Below are 27714 nucleotides of genomic sequence, written 5' to 3' on the forward strand. Positions count from 1 at the left end.
GGGGGGAAGCTGCCGGTGATGGCCCCGCTCCGCGTGCAGGGGCCGAGCCTCCCACCCCACGGGGCTGCCGTGGCGCCAGCTTGTGTCTCCGTCGGGCCCGGCTGCCACCTTGGGTCCTTTCCCGCTGCAGAGACTAAGCCACGCTCGGGGGGCTGGGCTGACAGTGGGGGCCTGAAAACAGCCGCGCAGGCAGCCCGGATCGGACCCACCCCCCTCACTGGGGGCAGGTGGGTTCAGCTCTCCGGCCTCATGGACGCTCCGGCTCTCACCCACCGAGCCCTTGGGGCCGGCCCTGCAGAGTCCAAGCCAGGACCTTTCAGGGAAGCGCCTGTCCCAGCAGGTGGGTTTGGGGAGTGGGGTGCGGGCAGGGCGGGGGCGGGGCAGAATTCCTCCGCAGCAGCTGGTGATGCCAGCTGATGGCAGCAGGAAAGACCAGGGGACGTTGCTGCTCCGGCTCTGATCCATCCTTGCGTAGGAAGGGGGGGGGGGGGATTCAAATCCTGGATCACACCTCAAACAAGCCCTAGACCATTGGTCAACGTCGCCTGTGCCAGGAAGCCACCAAACCCTCGGCCCCAGGGCTGGGCGATTGGTTCTGGGAGGGTGGCGGCGTGCCGCAGGCGAGGAGCGCTGGGGCCAGGGCCGGGAGGGTGGCAGCGTGCCGCAGGCGAGGAGCGCTGGGGCAAGGGCCGGGAGGGCGGCGGCGTGCCGCAGGCGAGGAGCGCTGGGGCCAGGGCCGGGAGGGCGGCGGCGTGCCGCAGGCGAGGAGCGCTGGAGCCAGGGCCGGGAGGGCGGCGGCGTGCCGCAGGCGAGGAGCGCTGGGGCCAGGGCCGGGAGGGCGGCGGCGTGCCGCAGGCGAGGAGCGCTGGGGCCAGGGCTGGGAGGGCGGCGGCGTGCCGCAGGCGAGGAGCGCGGGGCAGGGGCGACGTTGGCTGAGCCTGTGTCTGCCCCAACGGGACCCCCTTCACCCTCGTCGGTTTTGTGCACGTTCTAGGCATTCACGGTAACACGGTGCTCCAACTCCAGGAACCGGGACTGGCTACTGGAAGGGGCGCGCCGAAGGACTAACAGCCACGCCCCGTAAAATGAAAAGTGAGCCTTTTTATTGTGTTATCAAGTCACTTTTTAACAACAATTCCACAAAATATTAAACACTGTGCAAGAAATTGGTCTATGGCACACCAGAAATAAAAACCAGAGATCCAAAAATGCAGAACCTACACGACAGACACGGATTACTTCGTAAAATACAGTTTTTACAACCCTTGATTTGCATTTGGCAACAATATCAGAGTTTGGCAAAAAAGAATCAATAGAAACCAGAGAGAAATGAAGAGCGGTAAGTGGCAGACGCCTGGCTGCTCGTGTTGATGACATAAATGCGTTGGTTTTACTCTAGTTAAATAAAGTCGACTTTTTAAGTACTCGTAAAAGGAAGAGGGATTGTTGTTTCCCAGAACTGGGCTAAGAGAGATGAGTTCCCATTGGCATTCCTAGGGGCCATGGGCAGGACTCCTGAAAGCCCCCTTCCCCCAGCGGAGCGGGAGCCAAACAGGGACACGGTGCCCAAGGCTCCGAGGGGGTGGCTTGGGAGAAGCACCCAAAGTGCAGCGCTTGTTTGCCAGTGCACCTCTTGGTCTCACGGTGCCATGCCCCGCGGGCCTGCTCTCCTAATGGAGACGCGGGCTCAGAGGGAAGGATGCTGGTCACAGTTGGGTAAGGAAAGCTGCCTTTGTTCTACGGGGAACAGGACCAAGGATAAATCCTGGAGTGGCAGAGAACTGGAGTTCCAGGTATAGGAAATACTCCCAAATCCTGGGCAACCACATGCCTGGTTCCAAGCACAGAGACTCGGTAAGAGAAGGCCGCGAGACGCACAGCACCGAACAGCCTGATCCCCGCAGCTAGAAGCAACACGCCGCCTTTGGCGCCAGGGCTGGTCGTCCTCTCGCTGACCTGTTTGTTGGGGGCCCACACGCTTGGCACACGGCAGGGCAGAGCCCCCTGCATCGCTCTCCAAGAGCGGGGTGGGGGCAGAGGCTGGCTTAGCGAGGGTACCCCCCCACCTTTCTATTTTGGGCCACAGCCTCCCCACCTGCTGCAGAAACTTCCGACACATTTGGGCTGGGGCTCACCACCCGCATGGGCCTCGGTGGAGCCCCTGGGGAGCTGGTCCCGGCCCCGCTTCCTGCTGCCCCCTTTGCATTTCAGAGCACTTAAAAAGTCTGGAAAGTGTCTTTTTTTTTTTTTGGCAAATGCACCAACAAAGTACAAGCGGCTACTGTGATTTGCACTTATATTTATGCTCTACAAAACCAGCTACAGTGTGATCACCCACTCACTCAGACAAGGGCAACTCAAAAAGGTTGAGGATTTTTCCACCGAGAGACACGTCACCAGTTGAAGATACATCAGACACCCCTGTGGCGAGGCTCCTCCCGACCTGCCCAGCCCGGTCCCAAACCAGTGGCCATCACCCCCCGCTGCCCTAGATCCTGCCAAGGCCTTGCATTGGCCTCCAGCAGCCTCAGAGGAGGTCCAGGCGCAGCAGGGACGGCTGGCAGCACGGCGCGTGCACTTGGGAAAGTTCATGAAAACGTGGTCTGGGATGCGGGGGGCTGCCCCTAACCTGCCTCCTCCCAATATTCTTTGCATAGCTCTCGTGGGGACCCAGCCAGACATGGCCTGTGGGAATCCAGAGCCGGCTCTTGCTTGGTACCTGCCCTGCCCCCTTCCTACCAGCGCCGGAAATGTGCCCGGCACCGGACGCCCGTTCCCCAGCTCTCTCCACTCACGGGCTGAACTCCATGGGGGGGCTCCGAGGGCCATTCCCCTCCCCCAGTTCTCAAAGCGGGAGGGCGGTTCGGTGACGAGAGAAGGAAGATTGGCACCAATGTTCAGTGGCTGGCTGAAACCCGAGTGGAGGGAACTGTGGGAGACCCGGTTGCTAAGGGAGCAGCGCAGCGGACATGGGGCGGGGGAGTTGGGCCCAGGGGGAGCAGAAGGAGCTTTGGGAGGAGCTGGCTGCTGCGTGGGATACCGGGGGCCGCGAAGAGTGGGAGAGAGTTGGTATCACCTCGGGAGGGGGGGGGCCGCTAGCGCACCCTTCGCTTGGGTTCCCAGGGGAGCAGAAGTAGGTCACTTCTGAAGTAGCCTGGGCCACACGTGCTCCTAGCCACGTGATGAACCCAGCGCTCCTGGCGGGCCCGGAAAGTCGCGCCTGCTTCGCTTGCCCACGATAGCACCATGCACGGGTCTAAGGAGGGGAAGGATCAGCAATCGGGAGTAGAAAAAGACGCCCGGAACCACACGCGGCTCCGAAGAAAAGGAACCTTCATGGGCCAGAGCCGGGCAGAGGCCGCGGGAGCGCGCTCACGTCCCGCCGCAGGAGCGACCTTCCGCCGAGGCTCAAGCCCCCGGGGCCGCGAGAGAAGAGAGGCGTCGCTCCCCGTTTTATGGAAATGGCAGCTGCCCTGGGAGAGGCCCGCTGAGTTTCCTGGCGACGGGGCCCTGTGCCCGGCTCACAGTGCAAGGGAGCGGAGCGGAGTGGGAGGAGCATGCCGTGGGGGAGGCGCATCGCAGATGGAGCAATACCCCTCCTGGGGCAGGAAAGCGCGTAGGCAGCCAGCGACGGGGCTGCCGGCTGACTGCAGGCCAGGGACCCGGGGAAGCTGCGGCCACTCCCGGGCGGTGCGGCCCTGGGAGGAGTGCTACAGATGGGAGTTGCTTTTCAAACCCGTTTCAAAAGGCAAATGATCGTGTAAGGAAAAGCTGGCGGCAAAATAGCTGCCCTGCCCCATGCTGGCCCTGGCAGTCGGCTACCGGCCGGCTCCAAGCGCTGGGCCCCGCCCCCGGGCTGGCACGTTGCTCCCCAGGCAGACGGGTGCAGAGCACACACTGCGGGGGAGGGGCTAAGCGAGGGCTTCCCTCCCTCCCGTTTTTCACTGCCAGTAAGCCAGGGGGGTGGGGATTCCTCGCTGGGGGTCCGGCGAGAGCGGGTCCCGGGTCCCAGAGCATCACTTTCCCTTCCAGGCTGCCGGGGAGGGGAGGGGGTGCAGGGCTCCAGGCCTCGCCCATTGCTCATTGTCGTGGAAAAGGATACGTGCACAATTCGACTCTCCCCTCCCAGGGTCTGCGCAGCGCCGGGCCTGGCTCCGGGAAGCGTTCCCCGGCCGGCCGCGGGGACAGTCGAAAGTGCAAAGCACGGGGCTTCTGCGGAGGGCCAGGACAGATCCCGGCAGAGCCAGGGAAGTGGCTCAGGGTGGCAGGAATTGCGTCCAAACGGACGCCCTCCAAGCCAAGTGACAACGGCTAGTCCGGGCACCTGGAGCTTGCCAGTATTCGCCTCACTAAAACATCAGAAATGAGGAACTTCAGCCTCCCCCCGCCAGGTGGGCCACGCCTGCCTCTGCACGGGGCGTGGGGCGCTCGCCCGGGCTGATCAGTCACGGCAGGGGACAGGCGCCCTCGGAAGCTGGCGAGTGGCGCGGTGGCTGTGCCACACGACCGCTGAGGGCTCTGCCGTGTCCGACCTGGGCGAGGGGTGCCCTCCCCGGTAACAGAGCTGACGGCAAGGGGGAGGCAGCAGGACGTCCCTGAGCTCTGATCTTTCGCCCAAGCACCATTCAGGCTGCACGGGGGGCTCAGAACCTGCAGGCTGCAAGGAGCAGCCCGGCGCTGTGGTCACTCCAGCGAGGAGCTGGCACTGAGGTCGTTGACATCCTGCCGCAGATGACCCTCCCTCGCCTGCTCTGTGGCACGTTCGCTCCCCACTTTGCAGGTACGGGATGGCGGAAAGTGACAAACTAGTTACACGTCGTATTTGCCAGGGATGGGAACGGCTGGGTTTAATACTTCTTGGCAGCTTCGCCGCCTCTCCCCAGCCCCCAACCGACAGGCCTGGAGGCAAGAGACTCCCGTGGGGCGTGAGTGAGGGGGCAGGCGAGCAGGGCCGGTACTGGCAGCCAGTGCTAGTGGTCTGGACCTGGAGCCGCCGAGGTCAGGGTAGACACGGCCCCACGGGATCCTGCAGCACAGGGTGAATCCCGCTTCCCCCGCGAAGGTGGCAGAACAAGCAGAACTCACCCTTGCAAGTACAGCGGCCACAGCATACAGGGTGGAACATCGCACCCGGGATCTGGGGGTGGGAACACCCGCGGCTCCGCTGCCTGGGGCCAAGCTGCGCTTACGGAGAGTCACTTGGGTTTTCATGGCTGACGGGTTCCTCGACAAGTACAGGCCCCAGCCTGGGAGGAGCGTGTTACAAACACCAGCGGAGCAGAGGACGCTTCAGAATCACTGGCCACATTTTCATGGAGGGGGGGGGAGCGATTCAGGGTTTGGCTACACAACAGTGCTGCTGTCACTTGGCTCTCCCTGCCCCCCGCTCATGCTGAATTCACCCACTGGTAATCCCCATTTAGAAAAAATAAAAACCAGCCCCACCCACCCAGACACAGAGCAGACGGAAATGCTTTGAAAAACTCAATGAATGAAAAGCGCACCCGACCCTCACCCAAATACTCTGAACGGTCAAAACTCCGCCTTCCTCTCAGAGCCCGGGAATCAAATAGGCAAATGAAGTAAAAGTCTCGTTTCCTCCCCTCCGCCCTGCCCCTCGGAACCCAGGCTTGGTATGAAGCACGTGCCAGCCCCCCCGCTGGTGTGCAAATGGGATCCCTTCTCAATGGGGAAATCGCTCTGAACACTTCCAATGTGAGTTTTGAAATTCTATTGGAATCCGACCGTTAGCGTTTATCCCTCTGTGCAGTTGAATGGTTGGGACGTGGTTTAAATCGATACCGAGCGGTGCCCTGCCTGAGAGAGAGTGTGCACGGGAGAGCGAGGAAAGCTATAGGATGATACAGGGCTTTTTGTCCTTAAAAGGGTTCTCCGAGGCGGGCACTCCAACCAGCAGCGGGTCGCTCCTGGCATGCTGCTCACAGTAATTCATGAGTTCAGACGATGCTTTGGAGACCTACACGTTCAGAAAGAAAGGACAGATTGAGCGAGAACGCCGCGGACCTCCACATGGGACGCACCCAACCCGCATGGCATGCACCAGCAGTGTTCTCGGGGGGGGGGGGGGGGGTTAGTCCCAGCTCCAATGTTTTGCAGGGAAACGCTAAACAAATGATCCCCGGACACAAGGGGAAACGAGGCTTGGAGGCAAATCAACTCAGCAGAAGGGAAAATCCCCTCTAGGAGAGAGCGTGAGCTTTGTCTGGCTCCGTTCTCCCGCCCCCGGAAGTAACGTCTGTCGTCTGAGGGGCTTAGGGATAATGCCTGAGTGGAAGTGGCCATTCCTTGATGCTAAAAATGGAGGTTTGGAAACTGCAGCACTCAACCCATTAGAAGCTGTTACTTGGGATTCTGCTTTTAGCTCAGAGATTTATTCTGAGAACTTGGGTCCCTGAGTAACCAGCCCAGTGCGGCGCAGACGGAAGGTCGGCTAACCGGGACCCCCAGCTAGTAATTAGAAGGCTGGGAGCCGGGGTAGGTTTCAGCAGCTTGGGAGACCGTACTTAACGCTGCATCCTTTGCTACTGACTTAATAACCGGGTGTGTACAAAGCAGCCGGAACCATCACCTCATCCAGCTCCCTTCTGGCCCCAGCTGCCAATTCTTCACACTGGGGATCGTTTGAGTCTAGGTCTCTATTTCAGCATCAGACCCAGCCTAGTCGGAATCAGCAGCTGCATACAGACGGGCTACGTTTCATCCCTCCACACCCTGGGGTCCCACAGAATGGCCCTTCCACTTCCTCTCTAGTGCTCCGGCCGCACCACGTATCACTGACCAAGCAAAGGGGCTCCCGCTATCGCCCCCGGAGAGGACTTCAGATCTGCCTGGTAGGAGTAATTCAGTAACTAAGGGGGGACGAAGGGGGCGCGCAGCCAGGACATCTCCTTGGACGGCCTGCAGCAGGAGAGTTTGCCTGGAAGAGTCAGCAGCTGGGAGAGGTCCGGTCTCTGACCCGACGAGCGCTGATTCAGAGTGCCAAGTGCCCGAGGGAGGCTCTGGGCTGGGACTCAGGAGCTCTGCCACAGACGGGGACTTGGAGCAGCTCGCTCTGGGCCTCGCCTCACCAGCTCTCCTTCCTGCCCCTCTCTCGAGGCAGAGACTTGCTCGCGATTCACCCAGCACCTTGCCAATGTGGCTGGCGTCTCTGGAAGCGGGTGCAGTGCTGCGGAAAGCCAGGGCTCGCAGCAGGGTCTAACACCGCCCGTCACTTCCCACCCCGACCAAATGCAGCGGGGACAGTGTAACTCCCCGGTCTGCACACGGTGGCAAGGCCAAACGTCCCGCTTACCCCAGCTCCCCTCGGGCAAGGCCCCAAGGAGCAGGCGTGACTCCTAACCCCAGAGCAACGGGAGGGGAGAGGGATGACTGACAGTCTCCCAGGAGGTGGCTTAGATGCCTGGCCAGAGATCCTACCCCTGTAAGTAACGTACACACCAATGGCATGACCCGAAGGAGCGGGACGAGACCAGAGGGAGCAGATGATCTGTCTGGAGGCTGGACGGCACAGCGAGTTACTGGGCCTGCAGCCGATCAGGAGTTACTGGGCAGGCAGCTCCTTCCCCCAGCAAAGCTCTCCCCAAAGCACAAGGCAGAGGCCCAAGCACACGCCCTTCTTGCTCTTGGCCACGCACGGTTTCGGGCCTGAACGCCAGAGGCACTCGGTGATACTTGGAGACGCAGCCACGTCCATGCCAGGGAGACCCGGAATGGTTGCGTCTTCCCCAAACCGGGCTCTCAGACCAGCACGTCCCCTAAAAACCGCTACAAACCCTCAGGCTGGAGGTCAAACAGAAATGCCAAAGCAGCAGCCGCTGCCTCTCCTCCCCAGCAAAAGCTCGAGCTGATCAGCCTGTCCCTGCAGGGAGCGAGTGGCCAAGGAAACATTCTGCAACCAGGAAGCATTTAATGCCTCCTGGTTTAAGATTTAAAGCGCCTTTGCCCAATATTTTCGTTTTCACGGCATCTTTCATCTCCATCCAAAGGCTTTTGCTGCTCCGCTGGCTGGCAGGACGGGATTCTTCCATGAAAACTTCTCTGCAGCTCCCCATCTCCCCCTGTTCCCTGGGAGTTTCGCTTCGAGCCACCCAGCAGAAACCCTGCAGCTTGAACCTCTCCGGGCCGGCAACAGCCATCGGTCCGGCAGGGTCGTGGACGTTGCTAATCAGAGAGCCCCCGCTGCAGAGGCTGCCCGCAGCTGGTCTGGTGGGCCAGCAGCCTGCAGGGCCAGTGGCCTGGGGGTAGGGAGCCCAGCCAGCAGCCCACTGGGCCAGCAGGCCAGGGGCAGCGCCCCACCAGGGCAGTCAGCGGCATGCTGTCTGGCGCTAGCAGTAAGGAGGGGAGCCCCAGGAGAGTCCAGAAACTGATCTCCCCTGGTCCGGCAAACTCCCTTGTTTGGGATTGCTCAGGACCTACGGGTGCTGGACCAGGGAGGTCCAACCTGGACAGTCTTCCTGCTCCTGCAAACCAGAGTCTACAAGGCGAGTTGTTTTCCAGGGGTACAGCAACACTGGTGGCCATCTGGACAACAAGTGCGATTCTTCTAGAGCACAAGCGCCAAGTGTTGTAGGAAGGACCCTGCATACCCTGTTCATTGGGAGGGAGCATTCGGGAGAGTCACAGGTGATGGCAGAGTCTCTAGGCAAGGAGAAGGAATAAAGAATAACTGCTGCCAGATAGGACAAGGTGCCAATGCTCACAGTAACCCCTGGATCCTTTGGCCTGGAAATCGCACGCTCAAGGGAGATACAGCAGCCTCCCGTTGTGGGTAAAAATCCTTGAGGGTCCATTGGCACATCCAGCAGGCCTCCTGGAAGTCAGAGCGAGGGCGCCGGGGGCCTATTCCCTGTGCCCAAAACGAAGGCTTCGAGACCCCCGTAGTAAAACGTCTCATAGCAGAGGGTAACTTGCAGGTGTGTACATGGAGATGCTGCATTTATTTTGTATTGCGAGATACAGCCAGGACAGCCAGCCAGCCGTGCCGCCGGAAGCCCTTTGGCAGAGGCTGTGAACTACGCTCCGGCAGGGCAGAGAGAGAGAAAGGTTGTGACGGGCTGCGTGGTGCTCACTTAGGAAGCAGAACTTCCCCCGGTGCTGCGAACCCCATGCCCATACAGATTCCGGCAGCATGGATCAAGGGCCGAGCCGAGGGACCTACCCCCAGCGTGACTAATGGGGACTGGATGGTTTCCCACAGAAGCACTCGCAGGCAGCTCACACAGAACAACACACTAGCTGCTCCCAAACGAGAGGAATCTCGCTGCAAGAGTCAATAGCGACACGGAGGGATGTTTCTGTAGCCCCTGCGGGCCCAGGCTAACGAGCTGTGTGCAGAGGCCCCTCTTCCCCGCCTCGTAAGCGCGGAGAGAGCGGGAGCAGCGTGCACACGTAACCGCTCTCCTCACCTTGATCCGCTCGATTCCAGCTTCGATGCGGAGCTGCTCCACCAGCTTCCGGGCCTGAGCTATGTTGTTAGTCGTTGACATTGTCTGCCATCAGCTCCAGCCCCCGCACTTGAGAAGGCTGTGACGAGAGAGAGAAAGGGGGGAGTTAAGACGTGGCGATGGCACCCAGCCTCCGGGTTTTACCACCTGGTCTTCACATAACCTCCCAAACACATAGGGCGGCATTGTTCAGCACTGCAAGGAGACCCCCACATAAGCATTCGGCAGGAGAGCCCATGTAACATGCTGTGGCTCCCTCCCGCTTTGGCAGATACAGTGCAAGTCAGGGAATTCCCGTGCTCCTGCGTATGTGACAGGCCTTTTCTGCAAAGGAGAAGCTAATTACAGAGGAAAGCGAAACCGACAGAAAATGCTGCCAAATGAAATAGACTCAACAATTCCCAGGAATATTTGTCAGTGAGCTCAGGCAAAACATTTCTTGTTAGCTGGGCCTTGTTGTTTCTTGGGGCTCCCGCCTCCTCGTTGGCTGCGTCTCGTTGTCTCATCATGTACTTGCACTGGAGGTTCTGAGGCAGGAACGGTTTCTCTGCTCGGTGTGCCTGGGACCTCATGCAATGTAGCCCGGAGCCGTGGCCACGTGGCACCAGCACAACACACAATGACACGTCACCACCCCCCCCCCCCCGCCATTTGTAAAGGGACGTCTTTGAAAAGCAGAGCAAGAGACTCAAAGAGAAGGCTCTGCCTGGGTCTGAACGGGGATGGATCGCCAGGGAGCAGAGGGGACCCAAGGAAGCTCCTCCAGCTGACAGGAACCACAACGGATGCCGGAAAGGGGGGCTGGACCGACAAGGAGGCCAGGGCTAGACAAGGCGCAGGGAAGCACGCTGAGTCACTGAGCTGGTGCAAGGCCGTTCCGGGGATGTTTAGAGCCCGTGGCTCAGGTGAAGCCTTGCAAACAGTGTTGCAAAAGAGCAGGAGTGAACGGGAAAAGCAAGGCCACGCGCACAGTGCTCCGACCGGAACAGTGCCAAGAGCCCAGACCCCGGCCGCAGCATGCAGGGATTTCACTGCCTGTTTTTGGACGTACCGTCCGGGGATGGAGGGACCGAGACCTGGATGCCAACGTGCCCAGGGGGCCGCCGACACCACCAGTAGCTCTGCGGAGCTGGGCAGTGCAGGCTTTCAACCATGCTATCACCGTGGCGTTTCAGAAGGGGATCGCCTGGCTCAGAAAAAACAAACATGGTTCCGAGGGGCTGCACAGCAAAGCGAAGGCAAAAATTTGACGCTGTCCAGGACTGCAGGTTAAACCTCTCCAGTCTGGCAACATCCGTGGTCCGGCACCAATTTAGTTAGCTGAATATCCACTTAGCACGGTGTGGCTGAGTTTCCCACGGTCCCAGAAAGTTTATTGACAACCCCCAGGCCTGGCTCTCGGGGTTCTGGGCTGTTCTTTGGCTCTAATTTACCCCTCCCCGCCTCCCCAGACCCTACGAAGCAGTGGCAATGCTGGTGATGCTGCTAGACAGTACTGACCTCCTGCGGGCTAGCAAATTGTCTGGTTCGGCGCTGCTCAGGCCCCAAGGGTGCCGGACTAGAGAGGGTCAGCCTGCGCTATATTCATCCTCGGAATGAACGTGCAGAGCAGAGGCAGCTGCATTCAAGGCAATCCAGGCAGAGAACGACCTACTTTCTGGTCGTGAAGGAAGGGTAACGAAAGCAATGTCCAGCACTGTCTACTTATTGGTGGGCTGATTCAAATCCAAATGACCCTCTGCTCCTGCCAGCACGCCTGGTGCTGAAGAGTGACTTGGCATTCTGCTGGCACCACATTCGTAGTGCCCCGGGGCAATTACAGAGGGGGCATCTGAAAAAAAGCCTTCTCAGCATCGGACAGTGACTCACCCATGCCCTGAAGGAAACTGTTGGGAACTGAGCCGGGAAGGAGGGATAGCGTCAATATCGCCTCCCCTCTGGCAGCTCCTAAGCTAATTGCCACCCCTTGGTAATTACAACTGAACTCCAAATCAGACCAGACCAGGCCCGAGAGGAGATCTGGATGTGCTCTTCCAGCCAGCCACCTACAGGACTCCTTGGGAGCGAGATTGAATCCACAAGTTTTCCAACTCAGACGGCTTCAAAGCAGACACTGAACTGCTCTTTTTAAGAGGGGAAAAACAGGCATCTGTCCTGCTTAAAAATATCTGTCTAAATATAGACCTTAAAAGGGTGTATTCGAGACCAGAATGGCACACACTGGGGCTGTTTTGCTTGGCAGAACTGTGCAATCCTCATTGAACTTTGAGATCCATGACAAATTCTACTCATGAATTTTGTTTTGTAACATCGAACGCTGAGGAAAAACAAATGGTGGTTCAGCCAACATTACTAATTCTATTATTAGACTGCTCCTAATGCAGCAGGGAGGAGTTTATTTGGAAGTTTCTTTTCCTACACACTGGAACATGTTATCAGTGCAACATCTCAACCCTTAACATGCTGCAACAGGCAAATCTGGAGTCAGAGCTTTTCCTTCCCTGTTAAAATGCTACTGGCGCGATTCCCCCCCCCCTTCCTGTAGCAGGAGGAGATAAATCAGCTGATACAGAATTTCTGCACTCTCAACAAAAGAAAAGTCTGCAACAAATGTAGGTTTTGTGCTAAACTGGTGGCATCTGCAGCTAATCAAATCCAAATACAGACAACCATGCAGGTCAGGGCATCATAGTATCTGGAATTTAAAAAAAAATCCTGATCAGCTATCTCAGCATGCTACTACCCTCAGGAGACTTGGATGTCACAATCTGAAAATCTTTGCTTCCCCCTGGTACCACCTGCTGCCTGGAAACTGCCTAAAGAGGGCCTGGGCACAGCCCTTGGGTGACTCAGCACTTTCCTAGACAAAGTCTGAGTAAGGCGACAGCAAGCGGAGGATGTGCCAAGATTTGATCCTTCCCATGAAAAAGCAACCACAGTTCCACCTTCCTCTCACGCAGAGGTCTGAAAATAGCTGCTGTAAAAAGAAGTGTTTCTAGATTGTACCAACACGAACTGGTAGCTGCTAAGGACACCTAGCCATCAATAAAGTCTGCTCTTGTAGTGCGAAGAGCTACACAAGAACCGTGAGTTTCCCTAACAAATACTGCTAAATTCAGACCAGGAATGTCAGTGACGTGTGATGCGACCAGGTGTCATCTATAGCCGTCGTGTCCAACATGCTAGCTGCATGTGGCTATTTGGCAAGTTGTACGTGGCTAGTTCACCAGACTACAATGGCTACTGCTTCAGAACTGGTTGGACACCACGGAACAACAGGAAGCAAACCTATCCAGCACTGAGCTCTTGTACTAAAGCCAGAGTTCGGTATTAATTAGTCATACTACTACAAAAAAACAAAAACAAAACACAGCAACAACAGCGCAAACAGTAGGCTAGTTTTCCCTTGCTCCTTGCTGGTTATACTGTAGTCAACAGTGTGTTTGGATCAGCAATGCCTCATTTACACGTCTAAAGACAGGAAGTTACCGACTGATTAAATATACATTCTATTAGACAACAGATCTGTCGTAAAAAAGGCAGTTATGCTGGAGTAACGTACTGCAGCATATGCAATGGCATTAGGACCAGGGAAGAGATCTGGCAAGACCTGTCTAGAAATAAAGATGCCAAATAGTCACGGTTAAAAATATTAATTGTGCATCTGCATAAGGACTTCATAGGGAGTTGGAGGGGGAAATAAAAGCCAGGAGATGCCATTGAGGTTTGCAACAGAACAAATCACCTGTTTGTGCTTTTACATCTTTCTGTTTATGGAATAACCCTGGGGAACCAGGCAAAGCCTGTTGTTAACATAGGGTGTGTCTAGACTACAGGGTTGTATCGACAAAAGTGGACTTTTGTCGACAAAACTATACCTGCATCTACACTGCCGCTGAGTTCTCTCAACATAACATCGACAGAACTCAGTTTTGTTGACAGCTGTAAACCTCATTCTACGAGGAATGACGCCTTTTGTCGACAGAGTTCTGTGGACAGAAGGCTTTATTGCATCTACACTGTCCTTTGCATCTACACTCTCATGTCGACAAAGCGGCTTGCTGTGTCGACAGAACTGGATGTCGTCTAGACGCTCTTTGTCGACAGAAGCTGTGTCCGTAGTATCTGTCGACAAATTTCTGTCGACAAAAGCCTGTAGTCTAGATGTACCCATAGCTTTTAGCTGCTCTGCTGGTAAATCAGACCCGTGAGGGGGTAGTGAACAGTGCTGGGAGCCTGTTTACACTGGCGATAGGCAGCAATGTCACTTGCTGTGCTTGGAGGTGGATGGTTTTTCTCACCCGAGCGAGGAAGTTACAATGCAGTAAAATGGCAACATAGACAAGCCCGAAGATGGAGTAACACCCTAAGCACTAAGCAGTACCTTGCACCGGGAAGTGCAAATTTGAACGAGTTTACATACAAGGTCAGCTTAGTTTCCAGCTGTGGGATGTAAATCTGAGACAGCAAAGGGCAGATCTTGTCTCCGGGCACCACAGACTTAACTGCCTCTTGTACCAGCTTTAGAGTCCTTAAGCCGACAGTCTAAACTTTTTGCAAAGGGGAAGCGTCTTTACTCCGCCCTCACCTTGGAGTCCATCGGCACGTACACGCTGCCCACTGAGAGCAATGGCTTGCAACACAAAATCACTTATAACCCATGGATCAGGTTTCAGAGTCACGTCAAGGAGTGCAGAAGAAATCCCTCTGAAGGTTAGTTTACGAAGAGCCAACAAAGAACGCCTTCTTTTAAAGGTAAAGCAGATTTCTATCGACGGAAGAAGATATTCTTTGATAAAAAAAACTTCCCCCGCGGAGAGGGACAGAAACTGGAGAGCAACATACTCCACATTCTATCCGCTTCAAAGCGGAGGACCACTAAGAGCCATGGCCGGTATGGTTATCAGATTTACTGCAATGAGAAGATGAGGCAGAACAAGAGGCCCGTGCTAGTTTCCAATCTAAGCTTTCGATGGGACACGAAGCGGGGAGGCAGGATGCCATCAGAAGGATGGTCTGCTTAGATAAGCACATGAAGTAACGGCACACACACATGCTGGTGCAAGGTAATGGTTTGAAAAAGCACAGCCGAAAGCATCCCTTAAATAAAAAACTGCAGAGCAAGATAAACCCAGGCTAGGCATGAAGTATGTTATTGTTACATTGCTGAGAAACTCATCCCGAGGGTCATATTTCCCTGGGAACGTTCGCCTGGTATGTCCTGAAGAGGAATAATTGCTAAAGACGGAGAACAGCCCAAGGAATATGCTAACCCCTGCTTTGCTTATTCAAGCAATAGAGATGCTGAAATAATAACTAGAAAAGTTCTGAAAAGACAAAAGACCTGGAGAACATTCAGTTCCTGGAAGGCCTGTCTCTCACCAGCAGAAGCTGGTTCGATAAAAGACATTACCTCACCTACCTTGTGTCTCTGGGATCCTGGGACCAACACTGCTACAACACTGCAAAAGAAAAATACAGATCAAGCCTCTCGGACATCAACACGATGCACACATCAAAAAGACCCTGTGTGTTTCTGCTCGTTTGCAGCACGCTCGTGGCTGGGCAGAGAAAGCAACGAGGAGCCGGAGGTGCAGCCAGCTCTGAAACAGAAGGGCTTTTGAACTTGAGTTAACCTTGGTTTAAACATAGGTAGCAAGTTTAAAACAAACAAAAGGAAGTTCTTCTTCACACAGTTGCATGGTTGGCCTGTGGAACTCCTTGCCAGAGGATGTTGTGAAGGCCAGGACTTTAACAGGGTTCAAAAAAGAACTAGATAGATTCATGGAGGTTAGGTCCATCAGTGGCTATGCGCCAGGACGGGTAGGAATCGTGTCCTTAGCCTCTGTCAGAGGCTGGGAATGGGGGATGGGAGAGGGATTGCTTGAAGATTCCCTGTTCTGTTCACTCCCTCTGGTCTGACCCAGTCTGGCCGTTCTGATGTTCTTAAGCAAATCCTGCTTTCAGTTACGATATAAAGCACTTGATCATTATTGCAAGAGTACATCATGCTAGTCCGCCTTTCCATTGTGCATCTTTTCTGTTTCAACTGCTTTTTCACAGGCGAGTTGCATTCCTGTGAATGAAAGTACATGGCTCGCTGTGAGCCATGAAACCAGCTGTCTAGCATGATGGGACACAATTACCATCTTAACAGAGATAGAAATGTAGCCGTGTTAGTCTGGGGTAGCTGAAGCAAAATGCAGGACAATGTAGCACTTTAAAGACTAACAAGATGGTTTATTAGATGATGAGCTTTCGTGGGCCAGACCCACTTCCTCAGATCAAATAGTGGAAGAAAATAGTCACAACCATAGATACCAAATGATACAATTACAAAAATGAACACATATGAAAAGGACAAATCACATTTCAGAACAGGAGGGGGATGCAGGGGGGGGGGGGGAGGAAGGAAGGTAAGTGTCTGTGAATTGATGATAAGAGGTGGGGAGAGTGGGATGTCTGTGAGCTAATGGTATTAGAGGTGATAATTGGGGTAATGGGTAAGATAGTTTGAGCATTTGTTCATTCCTTCCCGGAGAGTGTCGAATTTTAACATGAATGACAGTTCATCTTAACAGAGGCTTCTAATCCATGCCATGTCACTTTGCAGGCGATGTGGGACAAGTCTCTTTTCTGCACATCAATTTCCTCTTCTGAGAAATGGGGAGATCATCTATTTGCCCAACACCCAAGCAACACAGGGAGGGTATGGCGTAGTCTGCCAGCACTTCTCTGGCCCCTGCTAATTTGGGTGGAATTTAAGCTTTCGTTTAAAAAGACCATTTAAAAAAAAGACTGCTAGTCTGTGTGTCTGTGGAGACAGATCTCTTTCCAAATGTCCAGAGGGTAAAGCAGGACAATTAGCCCCAGTTAACGCTGAAGCCTCATTATGACAAATGGCTACTATAGACTGTGCTACTTTGATGGTAACTCTAGTGGAAACATTCTGCTAGTCTGGAATTATTTCAGGTGGAGGGGAGGTTCTACCACTCCCCTCGCTCCAATTCCAAAGTGCTCGAAAAGTGCGAACTATTTATTATGCACTTGGGAACTCGCTAAGCTGAAAAGCAGCAGAGAAACGGAGTTTGATCTGTAACCATCTCAGCACCGCTGGCATAATGCGGCATCTCTAACCTGATCTAGGTTTCTTGGGCGCTTGTATGTTGCGATTTCTGATGATTGCTGCTGGATTCATGCCTGAGTTCGGTGAACTGTGACATGCATATGGAAGATCCCACAACCCCCAAACCAGAGCTGAACTGTCCTCTTTCAGCATCCTCCTTTTCAGGCCTGAAGCGGCACCCTCTGAAGTGCCCTGGTTTCCACTCCGGAGCGTAGTCAGTATAGCTCGGCCTCACAACCTACTGCTGAAATTCTCTGCGATGGAGTGTTGCCGGTGGATCTGCCGCACGCAACTGCCCAGGCACGAGGACAGTGAAACGTATGTACAGCAAGAAGCTCTAGGCCTGATATATCATGAGACAGAATGAATTAGTACAATGGCGCTCGATGCTCTCTGTACCGACAAAGTGTGCATGGCATGCAGCCGCACGCTCCTAGGGCTCTTGAGAAAGCTACCACTTGTCTAAGGAAGCCGACCTACCCACACAGGACCAAGTTCCAGTCGGATTACTTTAGTAGCTTCAAAGAGGACTCCAGGCACTTATGACTGTTGTATTGTTTAGACAGACAGAGAAGCACCCTGCCTTGCTAAATGCTAGCAAGAGTGAAGGAAACATGCCCATGTACGGGAGCTTGCAGTTGTACGATAAAGGAAATACAAACTTTCCCTTGCTACAGAACAGCTCCTAGAGTTGTTGGACATGAAAGTCATGTGAAGCTCTGTCTGAAACGGACATACCGTAAACATAAGGACCATGGGTGACATTTACCAAGTAGGAACAGTAAAGACGACTGTCCCCTGCAGTGTTTGCAACCCAAACAGTGAGTGCAGAGCTATTGTGTGAGAACCAGAAAGTGACTCAGCTAATTTAACTGTCCAAACTGAGAGAACACACACACACACACACACACACACACACACACACACACACACACACACACACACAGAGTTCCACTGTAGCATGAACACCAACACCAACATTAGGTAAGCCATGGGCATCAACTAGGACTTTGTCACTTGAATCTGTCCCTTTATCTTTTGTCTTCTGGCTAGGAAGAGTGCAAGAAAACAGTCTCTATTCTGCAGCAATTGTGTGTGCACAATGGGAATATTAAGTAGACAAGGGAGCAAGCCTGGCTCCTGGTTTTTACAGAGGGCATTCAAATAGTGCTTCCTCTCCCATATCACCACCATACAGATCTCCTTTACACATAAAACTCACTCATCCATGTTTGCTTTATCTTAAAAGTTTCGGATCACCTTAGTAAGCTGAAGTTTTTTTTTTTTTTTTTAACAAAAGTAAAAGTTGCACTAAACTCACTGCTGAAGCTTAAATCTCCCAAACCTCCCCCACTGATTTATGCCCCTTTATCAGTTAATGTGTTGCCTGTATTAACAAAGAGGTTAGAGAGCTACTATAGCCAGTAGGACCACAGGGGAAGCTAAAACTACAATCCTAACTTAAATTTGATATTATCTATAGATGATCTGACTAAGAGTTGCTTTGTAATGATCAGATCAGTGCAGAACATTTAGTACCCAGCTCTGCGAAGGGTCAAGAACATCAGCTCCTATCTCTTGAGTGCCATTCTGCAGGACGAGGACTAGTTTTCCTTACCGTGAGTGTGCATAGGGACTGAAATGAGGGGCCATCCTGATTTGTTATAATTCTTGCCAGTTTCTGGGGTTTGACCCTTGGCATGGCACAAAGCCACCAGCTGGATCTCTGACTGGTGTAACAAGGTAGACCGGCATTGTTTCTGCTTCTGACTGATGCACTTGTCGTTCTTGTCTTTTAAAAATACAAACTGCTACCATCCATGCCTTCGAGCCCAACACACATTGAGCATTTCCAAGTGCCGTACTGTATCTGAATAAAATGTGCAGAGCTGATTGTGCTGGAAGAAAACACTGTGAAGATGAATTCCCAGGATATGGGCTCACACTCTCGACCTGTTCTTGTCGACTCAAGAAGATACACTTGAAGAGTACTTGAGAAGCACCAAAGTCTACTGTACCATTCGCTTTCACAATTGGACAAAAGGGAAAATTCATTTCCCTCGCCATTCGCCTCTATCCTGCATTTAGTTTCCTTCTAAAGTAACTTCATTTTCACGTCTAGACCAGCAATCGGAGTCCTGGTGAGAGGATGAGGCAATTCCCCCCCCCCCCCCGACAGTGTTCTCAGCCTGGAGAGCATTTCAGTGCCAAGATGCAGAAGTCAGAATACCTTGCTTCTCCTGCCAATGGAGCTGCGGGCCTGCTTATAACCCAGGAGGCTTTGCGTGAACAGGCTGGCAAGCCGGGGGGGGGGGGGGGGGGGGCGGGAACTCCAGCAGTGGTGCTGCAGATGCACATGGGTCTATGCACATGATACCAATTTTTCCCATCATTGCTACCACTGAGGCAGGCACTGATGAGAGCAGAAACGCGCCGCTGGTCGGTGGTCGGTGTGTGGTGGAGACTGGCTCTGAGGAGGCGAGGTGACAGCTGTTACAAGGCTCTAGCTGTAGCACCCCCACCTGCTGATGTTACCAAACGGTGCAGCTGCTAGGGCCAGGGAGCTATGGACTCTCCTCTGGGATTAGAAAGAGTTGGTGGGACCACAGTCAGGTGGCTTAACCCGCTGGGATCAGTTTCTTCAGCGATAACGTGAAGATCTATAAAGGGACCTTTGCAAGGAAGAGAGGCCTAAGAAACCAGCACGGCAGCCATGTGCATTTCCAAGCTACACGGCATGGCTTCCTCGCACAACTCCCCATGCAGCGTTTTCAAAATTCAGTGAGAAATTGAGTATTGATCTCCACATCAGGTAGCTTTCCATTGGAGGTTTGCAATAAAATGAATCACTCAGCCACTGGATGAGACGGCAGCTATGCAATGTAGATCATGGCGCTGCGCATGCGCTGTTCTCCCATTGCCCCCGCACGCACCCATTCAATACCCGCTCGGCGCCTGGGCAGCAAGCGAAACAGGCTGGTGTCAATGTACATCCAGCCTGAGCTGCAGGGTAGCAATGTGCTCCTGGGCTTTGAGAGCGTCTCACTTTGAAGACATGGTGGATAGTTCAACTGCCTGTCAAGCGGAGTGTTTCAGGTAGCCAGGCTGGGACACGGGTCACATTCCAGGGCTGCTTTGTCAGGCAAGTATTGAAAAAAGATTTCTGTTACCCCGGTAAATAATTGACTAACCGCGTCATTAGCAACTGGAAACCATGAACACAAAAGATCCATCCGCTCGCTGCACAGCACATGAAAGGCTTGGATTACTTTAAGGAGCTCAAATCAACTGTTAAAGATGTCACTCCGCAGATTTATAATGGATACGGGAGACAACTCCCCACGTGAGGCCCTTGTGGAAGTAGGATCATAAAGGCTTTGCTCAAACAAATAGGGGAAGCCGACAGACTTGCCGGCCCCGGCAAGGGGCAGGGCCTTGGGTGATAGGGGTGAGGCTGGGGCGGCCAGCCCTCCCTAAGCACTGCCTGGAGTGTGCCACGCTGGCTCCCCCGCACTCAGCTGCCCAGAGCGCGCAGCATCAGCGGCGGCTGGAAGCTCTGGGCCCTTGTGAACTGCCAGGCCCCGGAGCAACTGTCCCCTTTGCTGGCTCCCTCTTCCCCGCCCCCTCCACTGGCAGGCCTGGGTCCTGTGCTAGTTCGTATCTGAAGGAGGGTTAGGCCATTAGTCTTCCCCTCGTCACCCCAAGGAGGCCTTTTGTACTTGGGAATACAATTTAAAAAACAATCAAGGAAGCATGAGACAGGAACCCTGGGCTGCAGTCCGTGTCTCCGCCCCTGGTTAGCTGTGTGATGCTCATACCCAATGTACCTACTTGTAACTCAGCAGGATACTTGCTAGGCTAGGCAGAGGCATGGAGGAACAGTCAGACTGTCACAGAAGACGTTTCCGTTCGGTGACATCTCTGTTTGTGGCTCTGCAAAGGCAGATCAGGCCTGAAGGCGGTTCACATTCCCCAGACGATTCTGGTTGAGGTGAGAAACAGGGTGGGGGCAGCAATATCTTCTACTGAACCAACCTGGGGACCAGGTTTTCCGATTCCAGCGTAGGGCAGCCTGGGACCATTTCGTTTGAGCAAGGAGGTGGCGTGCAGGAGATGGTTCCGCAGCTTCTCTGAAGTCGTCCTGCGGAGCCGTCGGCACATTTGAAGTGGTACCTAGTGGTCAGTGGTTACAGATGGGAAGGCCTTTGGGGATGCTGCCTCAGGAAGCAGACGTTTCTGTTTCGTCTGGCTTCCTTTTTCGCGTTGTGAAGTTTCCATTTTAGAAACAGCACAATTCAATATCTGGCATGTTCTTTGCAGCATTAGAGCCCTGTTGGTCCCAGGATGAAAGACAGACAAGGCTATTTGTCTTATTGCTACTACTTAGGTAGCTGCAGAGAGAGATGGAAGCCAATTACATGTATAAATACGACAGGTATCGCACCAATAGAAGATGTTACTGCAAACTGCTTTCCCATCAGGGCTCAGAAAAGCAATGCAATTGAAAAAAGTCTCTTGCCTCACTCCTCCTTTGCCTAACTCCCTTCCTACTCCACCTCTCCCTTCTCTGACCCTGCACTCCAAAGAGAGACAAGAGCTTCCATCGGGAAAATGGCCTGAGTTTCAGGGGCATTTGTATTAGTACACAGCACGTTAAAGCGCTCCTATATGTACAGTCATGTCGTAGTGTGAGCAATGACAGCATGGCTGGAGTCATAAGCTTCAAAAAGTTAGGCAGTCTTGAAATTCTCTGCCTAGCTCCCCATTCCTCCTCTAACAGCACAGCCCTCTGATGGCTTGAGAAAGGGAACAGACAACAGGTCGGGATCGCCTGGTCCCTGAAAACTCCTTGTGGAAGAGGTGATGTAAGCGTAGGACACATGCTACAGCAGCCAGCCAGACCTGTGCAAAGAAGAGCATCCAGAATGCAAGCAAAGCATTCTGAAGGCAGCCGGTGGGCGAGAAGGTGATCAATGAAATTAAAAACACGTATGCAAATGCAACACAGTAGTGGACTAAGCGGCAGTGTTTGGAAATGTCTTTAGGAAACAAGGGATGAAAGAAGTGAGGAAGGACTGCACCGTCTTGCAGCAGCCAGGCAGAAAAATCAACAATGGGGGTGAGGGATCGAGCAGCAGCAAACCAGGCAAGCAGAGAGAATTTTGACGTGAGGAGGGTAGCATGAATTCCAGGAACAGGATTGAAGGCAAAACTGATTATGAAGAACAAAGAGCAAGTCCCAACAGCAAAGCTAGACTGAGTTGTGGGAAGGCCCCTGTTCTCAATTAACAAAATATGCCCATCAGTTAATTGAATCCCATCTTCACACAGGATATAAAAGAAACCTCACTGATGTACAGAGGCATATGATAGACACCACTGCCCACAAACCGGTTCTTCAGAGCTAATGACTGGCTAGCAGTTGGCTGGAAAAACCCGGGAATATTTCTGCACATCTAACTGTGAATGAACAGAATCCAGCTCCATGAATAAATCAAACGACGGAAAGGCTCAAAACAAGGCTGACCAAAACACGGATTTCTCTATTTAAAATATATAAATTCCCTTTAAGTTTCTTCAGAGTTTAAGATACGATAAAATGCTTTGCACAATGTTTATTATGGCTTGCCTGCTAACGTATTTGGTTTGAGATCCGTAAGTTGCAATGAAATAAATATTTGAAAAATATTTAGTCATTAAACGCCGAGAAGCCTCCAAGCTTTAGATCACTCCAACTCCTGCTTTGTTATTCCCATAAACTAGAGATAATCTTCAGAACTCCTCCCTACAGTTTCTCTAGTCCCAAAGCAATTTGTCATGCCCAAGGTAGTTTACAATTCTACTGATTTTACAATTTATAGTAGCAAAACAACTGCTTTGCTGAGTCACAAACAATGCATGAAACCAGCGATAATTGCACTCAGCTGTGAGAAATCGTGACTCAGTACGCGAGAGCACTGGGGCGGAACACAAGAGTCACATAACACCCTGGCACTCAATCTTAATTTGCCTCTTAAGGATTATTTGCCCACTTTCAGCCCCCCAAATCCTTTCCATCAAAACACCCTGCCTGTCTGAACACAGCCTTCAAAACGAGCTCAGGAGTGAGACGCGAGTGCAGTGCTCTATTCAGTGCGGTGGCAAAAGTGTAGGCCAGGTCTATGCTGCGGGATAAAGTCGACCTAAGATATGCAACTCCAGCTGCATGAATAGCATAGTTCCTTAGGCAGAGTTTCCATGGCATTGCCGCTGTGGGAGGTTGACGGGAGAAATTCTCCGGTCAACTTCCCTTACTCGTCGTGACTCGGGGGAGTACTGGAATCGACGGGGCTCCATCAGCCGTTGATTTAGTGGGTCCTTACTAGACCTGCTAAATCAAACCCTAGGAGCTCAATCTCCGCAGCTTTGATCTCCTGGTAAGTTGAGACAAGCCTTAAGTGACAAATCCTTTTGTGCATCTGGAGTCTCGTTTTTCCTTTCCTCCCCCTATATCAAGGGCATTCAAAGTGCTGCACATGCCTCTCACTAACCCCTCCATGCTGCTCCTTGCTTTCTCTTGCAAAAGCAGTTGAATAGACAGCATCCAAATTCAGAGGATGCTGCTGCCACATTCAAAGCACACACTGCAAAAACCACCGAGAAACCTGACTTGCCCTGACAGGTCTCCTTTGCAAGGTCTGAGGCGAGGTGTTCCGGGCTGCATTACACCACCGGGCTGACACCCAACGCAGTTTAATCATTTACATCTTGTATAAAATGGAATGCTCAACAACTAATCCCTTTCTCTTTTGTGCAATCCCTGCCACCTCCACCCTCCCTCCCACAGCGTGCTCTCGCGCTTAATGACAGGAAGTATGACAGTAGGGAATAAATATGCATTGATCCCTCTGGTTTCGGAATTCTTCCCATACCTCTCATAGCTAGGAAGTAGCCACTCCTAGCTGGCTGCATAAACAAGTTAACATCGGTGTTGTTTGGGTTTTGTTTTTTTTAAATATTAAATAAAAATAACTGAATTGAGAGGGATGTTTGTGGATGTCACGGAGTTCAACACGCGACATGAAAAGCATCTCAGGAATGCACCGTGCGATGCTGAGGAAGCTTGCTTGGGTTTCACATCCCAAATCTCTGAAACTGACTGAGCCGTCCGATCGTCAAGGAGCTAATGGAGCTGACCAGGGCATAATTCAACCAGTGCCCCCCTGGGGAGTCTATTTATGAAACAGATGCCTAGAGAGAGGTTTGAGAGAGAAGAACAAAGATCCGCTTTGGTGGCTCCCGCCTCTAATTTATTGCAGTGTGTAAACCAGCTGCTGCATGTCAGAAATCTCCTTGCTACAGCAGAGTGTGTAATTCAGCATAAGAAAATCGTTTACAAGGAAGCCATTAGCAAGACATGGAGCTATGTGTAAGTGTACACGCGCGTGCACACACACACACACACACACACACACACAAGAGGCCATCCCACATGTGAACATCTTTTTGAATCAGTGACTTAGCACTGCTTTCATCACCAGCACGCTGCAGCAATCCTGCCGGGCAGCCTGAAGGAGGTTCTGTATTTCATTTGTGCCCAGCAGGGGACAACAATCAGAGATTTAAGGAGAGAAGGGAAAAAAAGGAACCTGCAAATTCGGCTGTTTCCTTCCTTTCCTTCTCACAATCTAATCCCAGGTACAAAGGGCACAAGCTGAAGAGGCACCAGGTCTCCAGGGAAGCACACTGCATTGCAGTTTAAAAAGCTAGGTCGGGGAACCCTCTGACTCAGGCTCTTTAGGATTTGACAGCTGGAAGAGACTATAGTTCTCATTTTAAAACATCTTAATTTTGCCATGTTTAATAGAGGAGACAGGCAAGTTTTATAGCTTCGAACAAGTGTGAGGTGAAGCACTATCAAATAATGCTATACCCACCCACCTTCACCTTCTCAACACATACTTGAGGCCAAGCTTTTGAACAGCAGCACCCACAACCAGGGCCAGATTTTCAAAAGCTCAGCTCCCATCTAGGCACAAATAATAGTGGCTAGATTAGTGAGCTCCTGAAAACCCACCCCTTATTAGGGGCCTGTGATGAATGGGAGAGGTACTGTCCTTTTCTGGACATCCCAGCCAGGTAACTGCGTTGCCTGTAAGGGTTAAACCCAGAGACAGTGGGTCCTACAGAGTCTCCAGGAAGTGCTGGCAGGGAGCCAGAAGAGCCAATGAAAACAGAGTAGGTAGTTTGAGTTGAAACAGGACCCTCCTGCTTCAGTCTGTGCAATCAGAGCAAGAGCTGGGAGAGATGAGTTAAGCCAAAAGCAAGGCATGGAATTTCCAGCGATATCCATGCCTAGGGAAGGGCTAAACCTTGGAACAACAAATATGTAAGTGGAGCAGGGAACGTTTAGTCAGATGCAATCAAGTTATTTTTGGGTTGCTGAATTCCTGCGCTGAGTCCATGTACCCCACCCTATATAACCTTTAAACTGCACCCCGGGGAAGCAATTCTCTGAGTTTTCAATCTGCCTTTTGTCAGTTGCTCTGTAACAACCATGTACGATTTACCAAGAAGGTCGTCATTGTTTTGTTAATAAAATCACCTATATAAGACGATGATCCGATTCCTGTGTCCGAGAAGGCAGAAGGCTCTTTGTGCACGTCCCGGAGACCGCAAGGCAGTTAGTAAGAAATTGCAGTTTGTTTTCAAGCTGCGTCCAGCAGGATGGCTAAAGAGGGCGAGGGAACCCCACCAGGTGAAATTCTCAAGTGTGAATTCTCAAGCGTCCCGCTCACCGTCAGGGAATCTGAGACCTTGAGGAGTTTTAAATCGGAAACCTTTAGCGGCAGGTATTTTAAAGTGTCCAAGTCTAGAGTGGGGAACGGCCTTGAGAGGGCCAAACAGGAGCTTGAGAAATCGGCCCCACAGTTGAGAGTACAGGCTCTTGAAAAAACCCCTCTCAGACCTAGGACTGCTTTCCTCCGAGTGTTGCTTAGAGTACATTATTCCCACCTACAATTCAATCTCGGAGAAGCCTAGCAGACATGGTGAACATAATATTCCCACCAGACAAAACCAAAACCTCCACAGATCTATGGCTCAGAAAGCACATCGGACCACTGAGCAGAGACCTGGCTTCTGAAGTCCCTGTAGTACAGTGTAGATACTAGGATGTTAAAAAGTGTTTAATCAAGTAAACGTGTCACCACTGAAAACATCAGCAGTTACATAGGGGGACTCGAGCATATCAGTTGCCTGTTTACACAGCTACACTCATCTCTCTCTGATACCTGACTTACTGATCCTCATGCTCAAAGGAAACGTACACAACACTCTCAAAACATGAGCCTGGGAACTTAAATTCATAACTTGACTAGACACTGACAATCTCTTAATAAAGAGACTGGATTTGTCTTATGACAACAATCTTTAAGCTGCTACCCCCCTTTTGTCCTGTGACTCCAGAGGCATTCACGAGCCTCTTCACAGCCCCTTAGAACGCGTGCTTATTACTTGTACTAAGTGACACATCCGACCTTTGTTTAGCTGTGCCCCTGACCTGAGGAAGAGCTGTGTGGCGCTTGAAAGCTATGACCTCATCTCTTGAATAGCAAGACGGATCCAATCTGCAGGGCTTATGCACATTCGACTATTTTTAATTGCACAGCCTCCTAACTTTTTTTTTTTTTTTTTTTAAATATATAAAGTGAGGGCTCCAAAGAAAATCCTGGTTTGCAGATCACTGACCTGCACTGAACGTGGAGGGAAGAAGGGCTCTTCCCACACCGCTTCTGGAGGAGAGCCAGGAGTGCCTGGCAGCTACTTCAGAGCAGAGCAGGACTTGACAGGAGGCAACGCACATGTTACTGAACTAAGACTTTGCACAAGTCCTGATCCCAGAGCAAGGCGGGTGTTCAGGAAGGAGGAGGGGGATGGAGACTGGGAGCCGAGTGTACCCTCAGCTGCGGGTTATTTCTTTTACCGATGACCTCATGCGTTTTTGGAACAGAGTGGCTGTTGGATGATGGTTTTTACTTCTTGTCTGGGAAGAACAAAGCAGGCTCCACTTTTCTTTTACACTTCCTGCAGCAGTAGCTCAACAGCTGAATGAGCTATTGACATTTTTCCTGAGAGCTGTAATTTTTTTTAAACCTCCACATTTCTATGGGTGCGACAAACAATATGCAGTAAGAATCCCTGCAGGCAGCCATACCTTGGGTTGGGGCCCACAGTCTTAAAGGGACAGTGTCCAATAAAGTCCCCCACCCCCTCCACACACGCCCATTTCACTTTTGTTGTTCTTTGAGAGGATTTAACAACCCCAAGAGAAGCGTCTGCATTTTGATTTTGGCTTAAACATTTTCCTGCAGCACTTACAGTCCAAGCACTGCAGCCCAGTGCCAGTGCATGAGGACTAGCGAGTGAAATTAACCTCGTCTAGTTTCCTAACAGTAAATAATTATATTCTGCTAAGGGTGTGTCTAGACTACAGGGTTTTGTCGACAAAAGTGGACTTTTGTGACAAAACTATACCTGCATCTACACTACCACTGAGTTCTGTCGACATAACTGACGTTTTGTCGACGGCTGTAAACCTCATTTTACGAGGAATAATGCCTTTTGTCGACAGAGTTCTGTGGACAGAAGGCGTTATTGCATCTACACTGTCCTTTGCGTCTATACTGTCATGTCGACAAAGCGGCTTGCTGTGTCGACAGGACTGAATGTCGTCTAGACACTCTTTGTCGACAGAAGGTTTGTCGACATTATCTGTCGACAAAACTTCTGTCGACAAAAGCCTGTAGTCTAGACGTACCCTATGTGTTGTGTCTAGGGCTGGACTCCACAGCGCTGGGCTCTGAACATCTCCCAGAGGATACTTGCCTAGAGGACTTGCAATTTAGGCTGTGTCTGCACTATGGACCTAACAGCACCACCGCTGCCTGGGTAACCCCTCTTTGCTGAAGGAGAGTGCTGTCCTCATCAGCTCTTCTGCCAGGCAGGGGTGTGTTTCATGAGATGAGTGGAATCCAAGCAACAACCGAGTATCTGAAGCTGGCTATCACTTTCCCTTTGGGGCTGACGGGTTTAAGCTCCGACCCTCAGTTTTTGGATTAAAACAGAATCTAGAACCGGGACTAT

The 27714-nt window shown here is 52.3% G+C and overlaps 1 protein-coding gene across 6 annotated transcripts in view; it reads right to left on the minus strand.

Annotated features, from left to right (window-relative positions):
• Window positions 1-1081: 1081 nt before the first annotated feature.
• Window positions 1082-27714, minus strand: part of GNG7 (G protein subunit gamma 7) — a 141899-nt gene continuing 115266 nt past the window's right edge. For 4 of the 6 annotated variants that reach the window (XM_075902748.2, XM_075902743.2, XM_075902747.2 and 1 more), the window contains 2 exons: window positions 9426-9543; window positions 1082-5977 (listed from right to left, as the gene is read on the minus strand). In XM_075902748.2, coding sequence (XP_075758863.1) covers window positions 5852-5977; window positions 9426-9506 — 207 coding nt within the window. In that variant the 5' untranslated portion in view covers window positions 9507-9543 and the 3' untranslated portion in view covers window positions 1082-5851. Of the gene's footprint in view, window positions 5978-9425; window positions 9544-14886; window positions 14927-27714 lie in introns of all 6 variants that reach the window. The other 2 variants (XM_075902746.2, XM_075902744.2) reach the window with 1 other exon arrangement.

Source organism: Pelodiscus sinensis, chromosome 32 (assembly GCF_052426305.1).
Source record: "Pelodiscus sinensis isolate ZL-2025 chromosome 32, ASM5242630v1, whole genome shotgun sequence".
In the NCBI taxonomy this organism is placed as follows: domain Eukaryota; kingdom Metazoa; phylum Chordata; order Testudines; family Trionychidae; genus Pelodiscus; species Pelodiscus sinensis.